This window comes from Talpa europaea (assembly GCF_964194135.1).
Source record: "Talpa europaea genome assembly, chromosome: 6".
Lineage (NCBI taxonomy): Eukaryota > Metazoa > Chordata > Mammalia > Eulipotyphla > Talpidae > Talpa > Talpa europaea.
The window spans coordinates 34,780,740-34,791,347 of NC_140072.1; the positions used below are offsets into that span (position 1 = coordinate 34,780,740).

The 10,608-nt window shown below is 45.2% G+C and overlaps 1 protein-coding gene across 1 annotated transcript in view; it reads left to right on the top strand.

Moving 5' to 3' along the window:
* TGFBRAP1 (transforming growth factor beta receptor associated protein 1) overlaps window positions 1-9,949 on the top strand; it is a gene marked incomplete at its 3' end in the record, with an annotated part of 32,017 nt that extends 22,068 nt beyond the window's left edge. The window contains exons 7-11 of the mRNA XM_084234675.1: window positions 985-1,128; window positions 2,091-2,234; window positions 3,364-3,523; window positions 7,020-7,453; window positions 9,773-9,949. Coding sequence (XP_084090801.1) covers window positions 985-1,128; window positions 2,091-2,234; window positions 3,364-3,523; window positions 7,020-7,453; window positions 9,773-9,949 — 1,059 coding nt within the window. The remainder of the gene's footprint in view (window positions 1-984; window positions 1,129-2,090; window positions 2,235-3,363; window positions 3,524-7,019; window positions 7,454-9,772) is intronic.
* Between the last annotated feature and the right edge of the window lie 659 nt (window positions 9,950-10,608).

Genomic DNA, 10,608 nt, shown 5'->3' on the forward strand with positions numbered 1-10,608 from the left:
GAGCACTGGATAGATGGGTGAGGGTCACCCACAGGTGATGCCCAGCAGGCTGCAGGCAGTCTCTATCTCTTCTACCCCAAACCGGGTGGCTTCCCTTTACACAGCAGGGAGGTTTCTGGATGAAATAGCAAAGGACTTTTATTATTAGAGTCTGTCATGAGCCCCTGTGCATAACACACAACAGTAGGGGACAGAATCACCAAAGATTTTGAAAGCGTAGTATCTGATTTCAGAATCAAGAATCCTTGTGATGGAGAAGATGGAAACAGCCTAGCTGATGGATGCTGGTGAATTTCTTCTGTGATCATTTTGCTTAGTTCTTGAAAAAACATTTTTAGTACGCCTATCTCTTCCCATATATTATATTACTATTTGTATTACTGTGATATCATTAAAAAGGAAAGAAAAAGAACTTGGTACTTTATTTTTTTGATTTCTTGGACCATGTTGTCTACATTTCTTTATTTTCTCTGAAAGAATTAGAATTGATGCAATCATTTAATAGTTTTCCTACTACTTTTAAGTACAGCCATCCCTCATTATTCATAGGTGATTGGTTTCAGAACCTTCACAGATACCAAAATCTTTAATGCTCAAGTCCTTTCTATACAATGAAGTAGTAGTTGCATATCACCCACACGCAATCCTCCCGTGTACTTTAAATCATCTCTAGATTACTTATAATACCTAGGGCAGTTTAAAGGCTACATAAAAAGTTGTGAGGCTGTGTTGTCTAGGGACTATGGCAAGAGAATAAAGGTCTGTACATGCTGTGCAGACAAAAGCATCACATGCATCATAGGCCTGACTACAAGTTCACATTTCCCATCCATGGCTGGTCGAATCCTCAGATGGAGAACCTGAGGTTATGGGGGGTGGAGGGGGGTGGTTTGATTTATGAAAAGGATTAGTAAATAAATGCTTTCTCTAAGCTAATTCTAAAAAGTATATAACCTTCCGTTTTTTATTCTTGCTCCTTTTCAGTTGTGGGTGAACATTGTGAATGGGGATGTTCACGATCCCACTCGCTCAGACCTGTACGAATATGTTGTCGATTTCCTTACCTACAGCTTAGACCAAGAACTAGTGTGGAAGTATGCTGATTGGGTCCTGCAGAAAAGTGAGGAGGTTTGTACTTTCTTTTTTTTTTTTAAAGATTTGTTTATTTATGCATACAAGAGCTGGGGTACAGGCCAGAGATGCGGGGGTGAGAGGATTCACCAGAGACAGAGTGGGGAACAGAACAGGAGACTGACTGAAACACACTGCTAAGGGTAGCAGCGGGCGAGACAGGAGAGGTCTGCTGCGCCATGTGGGTTTCTCTCTGGCCGGCTGGGAATCAAACTCATGCTGCAGAGGCTGCGGATTGCTCATAGTGTGGTGCTTAACCCCTTGAGCCACCAGGGAGGCCTGGTTTGTACTTTCTAAATGCATTCTTTCTGGGAGGGTCTAGGAGGGGAGGGTAAAAGCAGAGTACTTGATTTTAGGTGGGAAGAACAAGCTGGGCTTCAACCACTTTCTCTGTTCCCCTTTTAACACCTTCCCTGAGAGCTCCCCCAGTCCCAGCTCTTAGCGAAGTTCTATATTTCAGTGCTCCTGAGACAAACTGTCTAGCATTCTTTGTCTGGGGCAAACCACTTTTGTGGAAAAAACAAAAGGCACTAGTCAGGGCACATTCTTAACATCATCTTAAAAACCTGTTTGGCAAATTCCCACCCTTAACCACCTTGGGCAATTTTATGTTCTGTGAGCTGCCCCAGGCTCAGATAGCTCTGCAGGACTTGCTGCCTGCAAACGGGCTGCACCAGTCAACTCATTGCACCCTTGTCTGTGCTGCCACCACCCCAAACTCATTTAATCTCTGATCCTTTTGAAAGAAAAGTCACTTGGATGTGGGAGGTGGGTTTTGGCCTTTAGCCATCTTTGCTTCATGCTCTCTGGTCTCTGTGACCTCTTCATGCCATGTTGTTTTTCTGTATCACTGTGTTTTTGACAATGATTTTGCCCAAAGTATGAATGTGCAGTGCTAAGAAAAAGGTAAGATGGTGGCTTTGAAAAGCATAATAATGAAATTGCCACTCTTCTTTCAGGTTGGAGTGAAAGTTTTCACCAAGAGACCTTTGGATGAACAGAAGAATAGTTTTAATCCCAACGATATTATCACTTGCCTTAAGAAATACCCCAAAGCACTTGTTAAATATCTGGAATATCTAGTTGTTGACCGGAGACTGCAGGTGAGCCCTTAGACTAAAGTGTGTGGGCTGCCGTGTCACAGTAGTAACTGTATATGTGGAACTGAACTATAAAATTGGCAGGCAGCCAGTACTAATGTAAGTCTTTATGCTCCCCGGGTGCTCAGTCTGGACTTGATGATCTGGTGGGGAATGGATGTTTCTGGAAGAAAGTGGAGGATTAAGCTCATTGTTTTATCCCCCCCTCACTCTACCACCTCATGTTTGCTCAGCTTATATTTCTCTTTTCCTTCTTTGTTATTATCCTTAAAGGAAATGAGATAAGCTATACCTTTTTAGAGATAACTAAATTTTGTAGCTTTTCCTTCTTAAAATGTGAGGCAACCTGGGATCTCCTGGGTGGTGCAAGGGGTTAAGACGCAACTTATGAAGCTGTGCGCATCCATGAGTTTGATTCCCCAGCCAGCCAGGGAGGTGACCCACATGGTGCAGCAGACCTCTCCTGCTCGCCCGCTGCTCCCCTCAGCAGTGTATTTCAGTCAGTCTGCCTGTTCTGTTCCCCATTCTGTCTCTGGTGAATCCTCTCACCCCCACGCATCTGTGGCCTGTTCTTGTATGCATAAATAAATAAATCTTAAAAAAAAAAAAGTGGAGCAACGCTTTTATACTTTTCCCATCACTTTTATTTTTTAAAATTTTTTTTAAAAATTCTTTTTTTTTTTTTTTAAGATTTATTTATTTATTTATACAAGCACTGGGTACTGTCAGAAGTGCGGGAGGGCGAGAGAATTCACTAGAGCCAGAGCGGGGAACAGAACAAGGAGACTGATGAAGTACACTGCTGAGGGTAGCAGCGGGTGGCAGGAGAGGTCTGCGTGCCATGTGGGACCCTCACGTGGTAGCCGGGGATCGAACCGGTGCTGCAGAGGCTACGGGCAGCTTCGCAACCCATCGCTCAACCGCTGCGCCACCAAGGAGGCCCTCCCATCACTTTTAAATTTCCCTTCTTTACATTTGTGGCTTCTGAAAGGTTTGATGTGCCCTGTTAGTTATCCTTGAGAATCCCTGCTCACCTCTGTGCAGTTCTAGCCTGGGACTTCTTGCTACCGGGAGGAACTCCAGGTTTCCTGTTTGCAAACGTGGTCTGTGTACTTGGCTCTGTCCCCCGCAGAAGGAAGAGTACCATACGCAGCTCGCTGTGCTGTATCTGGACCAGGTGCTGCAGCAGCGGCCCGCAGGCAACAGCAAGGACACAGAAACCACGGAGACGCAGGTGAAACTGCGCCGCCTACTCCAGAAATCTGATTTGTACCGAGTCCGCTTTCTGCTAGGTGAGGAGGCTCCGGGTTGTCTCTCCATGGGTAATGTCCCCATGATGGGGGTTGGGGGGGGGGGCGCAGAGATGGCATTAGGCATAACTCCCTCTTTTATGTCCATGCACTCAGTCCTTGAACCTGTTGGTGTGAAGTCAGCCTTCCTGGAGGGTAGGATGCAGCTTCTCGTGCCTCTTCCCTCTAGAGACGGACATTGGCTCTTTCACTGATGGCTCACAGGCTGCCCTAGTGGGAGTGGAAGTCTGTATCTATAGCATGCTAGGGGCATCCCTTTACTTAAACATGCTTACTTGGCTTCAGGGAACTCAAATCAGAATTCTTCCTTCTGTTGATCATGACTACGCCCCCTGGCACTGCCCCTGCAGCATCTCCAGGATAGCTCAGAGCCTGAGCCCCAGAAAACCAGGGAAGTCTGGCTTTCATTTCCTCAGGGTACAAAGACCAGTGTTTCTGCATTGTGTAAAATACCACACAGCAGCACATGCTTGCACCCAACAGAACTGACAGTAGATCTGCTATTCATGGGATTAATAACATATTTCTCTTTAGCAGCATTTTACTCTGTTTTTTTTTTTTTTTTTTTTTTTGTCGTTAGTCCAATCGACTACAGTCGATTCTCATTATGCACAGTAGTTATGATCTCCCAAGTATCTGTGAACATTGAGTACTCAATCATTGCACGTATTGAGAAATACAGGGTTAGGTTCCTGCAAACCTCTGATCATATTTTCATCAAGCAATCAATGTATCCCATTTTATGAGTGTTTCTGTTTGAAGGAAACTTGTTTAAGTGTATTATTGATGTATCACGTTGAATTCACAACCAACAGCACCACAAGTCAGGCCAGAACGAAGTTCATGTAGAGCGTGAATTTTCTGTATAAGGCATATCACAGCTTCTTATGCTTAGGAACACTAGACAGCACTTAGGCACATTTTAATGGTGAATTCAATAAAAAGCCAAAAAATGCAAAAAGCATGGCAGTATTTCTTGAAAAGGACCTTTCTTTACAAACTGAGAGCTGCCATAGGCAGGTATACCTTACCTTGTTTGACCCCAGCTGGGGACATGTGTAGCAGGCAACTCCAATTTTTTTGCCACTCTGCATACCCACAAATGACCTCCTACACAGCACAAGATACTGTTTGGGATCACAAATAAATTTTGGCAAGTAGACAAATTTGCAAATACAGAATCTGAATAATGAGCATCAACCGAAAATGCCAGACATAGGTTAAAAGGCTTTGTGTGCATCATGAATCATTTCTACCACAACACTATGAAATCAGTCCTGTTATTATTCTCATTTTTATAGGCAGGTAGATAGAAGCTTAAAGGCTGCCCACGTTGCCCCAAGCCATAATGCTCATGAACAGTAGAGACAGAGCAAGAACTGGGGTTGACCATTCACCTGCCAGCAAGTACTGGTTGTAGCTTTGCGCTTGCCCCAGGATGAGGACAGTCACTGTGACTGCAGCTACACAGCCGCAGCTACACTGTGGCTCACAGCCACTGGGGATTGGTTGGTGCCTATGCCATATCATTTGAGAGACATTTTCACTACCAGCCCTGACTTAGGTCATACTTGATGCTTCATAGACCCCTTTATGAAAGCCCAGTGCTGGTCATGAGTTTGTCAAGCAATGTTTTTCTTTTGGAGCATGGGGAGCAATGAGCCCTGCCTTGGAGTGGGGGGTGGATAGACAGCCTTCCAAAGGAGGGACTGTGTAAACCATCATAAAGGATAAGTCTAGGTTGCATATAAGGCTGGAGAACTTCCAGGAAGTGGGTGCCCCTCAAGGAACTGTGGAAAAGCACTGGAAACTCTGAACCCCACACTGTACCCCGTAGGTGACCTGGGGTGTGTCATTTTGGCACATTGCAATAGAGCTCCTACAAAGCCTCACCATTGGGGGTGACTATGAGAATCAGATATAAATGAGATGACAGATGTGAAATGTGGAATCACTGCAGTGACCTTTTCTTAACTATCTTTGCAGCATTCCTTGTGCCTTGAATAGGTAGCCACTTAGAAATGCTTTGCTTGCCTTTCTTGAGGATGGCAGGGATGCATTTTGCAGCTTCTGAACCTCGTAGTACTGGTGACATACATTGGAAGGCCTTTGCTAGAGGATTAGTGGTGTCTGCCATGTTTATTAGGCCTAAGTGTGGCCAAACTTCATATGTAAAATGTCTATAATTTGTGCTATTAATCTTGGCCCCTGAAATAGGATTGTTTTCAGAATAAATCCTTCACAGGAGAAAGAAACCTTGGGCCTCCCCGGTGGCACAGTGGTTGAGCGCTGGGTTGCAAAGCTGCCCCCAGCCTCTGCAGCGCTGGTTCGATCCCTGGCAGCCGGGCGAGGGTCCCACAGGGCGCACAGACCTCTCCTGCCGCCCGCTGCTCCCCTCAGCAGTGTACTTCGGTCCTTCTGCCCGCTCTGCTCTCCCCTCTGGCTCTGGTGAATTCTCTCACCCTCCCATGCTTCTGACTGTACCCAGTGCTTGTATAAATAAATAAATAAATCTTTAAAAAAAGAAAAAAAGAAACCTTATGTTATCTTCCTATTTTACAGAGGAAGTAGGAGGCAAAGGGACTTGACCAGTGTCCCAGCCCAATGAGGACATGGCCTTGGTTTGAACTCATGCTTCCTTCCCAGGTTATTTATAATCTATGGACTTAAATTGCAGGAGAAACAAAAATCTTAGAGTAATGTAAATAGGAGTTTTAACAATATGAATTTATACTCCTTTCAATGAAAAATATTTTGAAATCAGGTTACAGGGGTTCAGCACACTTTTGGGAGAAAGAAGTATTGTCTCTATTTAAGATAACATAATGCTTCAGCTTTTGTAGGAAGATCCCATACCAGGGAAATAGGACTAATGATGAATTAATTGGAAGTCTGGAACTGGTTACTCACAGCTTCGTGGTGACCTCTGAGATCATAGGTCATTTGGTTTTTTCATTCTTTCAACATTGTTAAAATTCTATTCTGAGGGCCTCCCTGGTGGCGCAGTGGTTGAGTGCTGGGTTGTGAAGCTGCCCACAGCCTCTGCAGCACTGGTTTGATCCCCAGCTGCTCCCCAGCCACCAGAGGAGGGTCCCACATGGCGCGCAGACCTCTCCTGCGGCCCGCTGCTCCCCTCAGCAGTGTACTTCGGTCTTCTGCCTGGCTCTGGTGAATTCTCTCACCCTCCCACACTTCTGACTGTACCCAGTGCTTGTATAAATAAATAAAAATAAATCTTTAAAAAAAAAAAAAATTCTATTCTGAGATCTGGCTGTATTTACATATTCTGTCTTCTGTTTCCCAAATACATTTGAAACATAAAAGTACAAGAAAGCCATCTCTTTATCATCAAATCGCAGCATGTGGCAATGTCTCAGTAGCCAGGCTTTAAGCTAAAAGCACTGGTGAGGTGGTCGCTGTGGTGCCACCCTGAGCACCTCCGAGCCAGCTGTTTCTAACTGGTGGACTCTGCCTACAGATAGGATCCAGGGTGCCAACCTGCCCATGGAGAGTGCCATCCTGCACGGGAAGTTGGAGGAGCATGAGGAAGCCCTGCGCATTCTGGTACATGAACTGGGGGACTTCTCGGCTGCCAAGGACTACTGCCTGTGGCGCTCTGAGGGCAGAGACCTGTCCTACCGGCAGCGGCTCTTCCACACACTGCTGGCCATGTACCTCAGCGCTGGCCCCTCTGCGCAGGAGCTGACCGTGGCCGCCGTGGACCTCCTGAACCACCATGCCACTGAATTTGACACAGCCCAAGTCCTGCAGCAGCTGCCGGGCACCTGGTCAGTGCAACTGCTCTGCCCGTTCCTGACAGGGGCCATGAGGGACAGTGTCCACACCAGGAGGACCACTCAGGTGGCTCTTGGCCTGGCCAAGTCTGAAAACTTAATTTACAAATATGATAAGGTGAGTGCCCTTCCAGGCAAGCTAACTTCTTGACCAGTCAACATTTTGGTTAAGGTAGATTTTGCCTATGGAAAAACTGTCAGTTTTCTTTATGACTTAGAACATCAAAAGTATGAGAGTCTGTTCACATAGAAGCTGAGAGAGACTCATGACAGAAGCAGAAGCTGGGCTGGTAGGTGTAACTGGGTGTAGTTTTCCTTCCCTTTTAAAGAGACACTAATGCTCAAGAGATGGTAGGGGAAAGCCAATACTGTGTTCCACTTCCAGAAACTTCCTAGTGTTTGCGACATTGTTCTACACTTAACAGCAGGTCATTTCATCACAACAATGTTGTGCAGTATCTATTATTGTCTGCATGTCACAGAAGAGAAAACATGCACTGAGAAGCCACAAAGTTAGTAAATGCAGCAACCTGGCTGTGAATTCCCAGGCTATTTCAGATCTCCAGGTCTCGGTCCCTGTATCAGTCAGCACTGGCTACTATAACACATGCCATAGTCTGAGTCATTTAAACCACAGACATTGATTTCTACAGTTATGAAGTTGGAAGTTCAAGGTTAGTATGCCGGGAGACATGTGTGTTAGTATGCCAGTGTCTGGCATGCAGCCAGCTCCCTTCTCTCTGCAGGGAGAGTGAGCTCTGGTCTCTCTTCCTCTTCTTCAGTAACTGTAATGCCACCAGAGGAGCACCACCCTCATGACTCAGCTCAACTTAATTATTTTCCAAAGGCCCCACCTCCAAATATCATCATTCTGGGAGTTAGGGCTTCAACATAGGAATTTGGGGAATGGCGCAAGCATTCAGTTCAAGACAGTCCCCCAGCTTACCTCCCTCTGAGACAGCTCTCTTGTGACGGTCATATTCCTGCAATTGGTAGCGTGACTTGCACAGCAGAGTTCCATGTAGAAGCCTTCACTATTCCCCACTGGAGTAGTCAGCCTCACCTCAGACCCATCCTTGTCACCATCACCAAGACACATGTGTCCTCCAGGACATGACAGGCTGTTTCAGGCCTCCTTGCCTTTGTATTTGTTATTCCCTCTGCCTGAGCTAGTTTTACCTTTCTCTTTAATGCCTGATAAACACCTACCGAAAACTTACACTAAGCATTTCTTTTGTGAAACCTTTGTATCCCTTTAAGCAGATGTGTCACCCCTTTTGCCCACTCATCTGCTGTGTGCTTGCATTTGTAATCTCTTCCCTTTATTAGTAGACTTTGGGTTCTTTGAGGGCAGGAAACTTCATTTTTTTCAGTATCCCTAGAGCCCAGACTGGTATCATCTATAAGGCAGATAATAAATATTTCTTGAATGACAGATGAAGCCAGGGAGCACATTCACTAAGTTCCTATTCAATCCTGCCAACAGACTGGCTTGACTGATAGATGTGAGTGAGTAGCGCAGAATAACTTTTTAACTTGCAAAACTTAAATCTCACAAGACAGGGAAAATGGAGTTACAGCTCAACTCATTCGTTACCTTTAAAGAAATGAAACGTTTCCCAGTACCAGCCAGGAATGTGCCATTCATCAAATATATGGCTTTGACTAAGTCACTGATTTGTGCCTTGTTCTTCTTGTTTGCAAATGAGAGGACCAGGGAATTAGATAAATTCTATGGTCTGTTCAGCTCTGACATTACTGGACTCTATAATAGGCCTTCCTTAAATGTATAGAGTTGAGTGAACTTTTGGGAATGAATATGGATAGAAATGCTTTGACCAGGCAAGCAGCAATTTTGTAAAATAAGCAGTTTTGTAACCTTTTTTGTTTCTCCAGCTGCTAAGGATTACTAAGGTGATAGTACCTTACCTGTACAATTTTAAGAAATTGATATTTAAAGCAATCCTCATCAGTAATAGTAATGCATGGGGTAACATGTGCCAACTCTGAAAACTGCTGTAACTGTTGTTAACTAGCAGAAATCCACTGAGTTAATTTTAAAGGTCTAATTGACTATTAAGAGATTCATGCATTGGTCAGCAGTGTAGCTGGCAGAAAAGTACTATTCAGCGTGAAAGATTTGTATAGGTAGAAAAAGGCAAGAAGGAAATACTTTTGGTTCAGGTGGTCTATCTGTGGGGAATGAATAAAGGTTTTGTGACAGATTATCTCATTTTCCTCTGGGAAATGGAAAAGATGACCTCATTGGCTCTGACCAGAAAATTCCATACCAACCCTTTGAGACTACATTCCTGGGAGGTTGAAACTGCAGTTGGGTTAGATATTATGTCTTGGGGCACTTTGCACAAGCACTTTTTGGGCTGTTGTTTTTAACACTGTATGTACCAGAATTCTCAACCTGTCTTTCTTTTTGCAGATGAAGCTGAAAGAAAGTTCGGTTCGGCTCTCAGACAAAAAGATTTGCCAGATGTGCCAAAATCCCTTTTGTGAGCCCGTGTTTGTTAGATATCCAAATGGGGGTCTCGTCCACACCCACTGTGCTGCCAGCAGACACACGAACCCCAGCTCACCCAGCCCCGGCACTAGGACTTGAAGAGGCCCGCCTGAGGGCGCCAGTGGACCCTGAGTTCACCAAGCCTGCTGGGTGCAAAGAGCAAAAAATCACTACGCTTGTATCAATCAAGACAAAGAAATGGCATCTGGGTGCTGGGGAGACTTCAGTCAATGTGAAACAGGGACTCTACTTACTGTGGGTCATGCTATATTGAATGTACTTGCAAAATGTCCAAAATAGAGACATGTGAGAGTTTGCCCGTCCAGGTACCTAGTAATCCAAAACAGACGTCTACTTGGAAAAAAAAAAATGAGCCTTTCCCGTGCAATCCAAACAAACTGGATTCCCCCTCCCCTATCCTTGCGCCCTGATCTTTAAATACATGTTTGCACTGGAAACATATGCTTCAGGTGGCACAGAGGTGACCCCCTCTCAGTCACGGAGTGGCCAGCGCACAGAGCTGTGTGGTGGGCAGGTTTCACCTGGTGCACCTTTCCTTCCCGTGGGTGTGTTCTCCCTCCATGAGGCTTGGCCCTGGGGGCCCTTCCGTTTCCTGGGATTACCATGTGGGCTCTGCCTTTGCCCTTGGAAATGCTGACCTTAGGGAAATATTTTTATTTCTTCCTACTTCCCATTTGGCTCGTGATCCCTGAAAGAATCTGTCTTGTTTACCCAAGCACTCCCTTTGGGTAAATTCG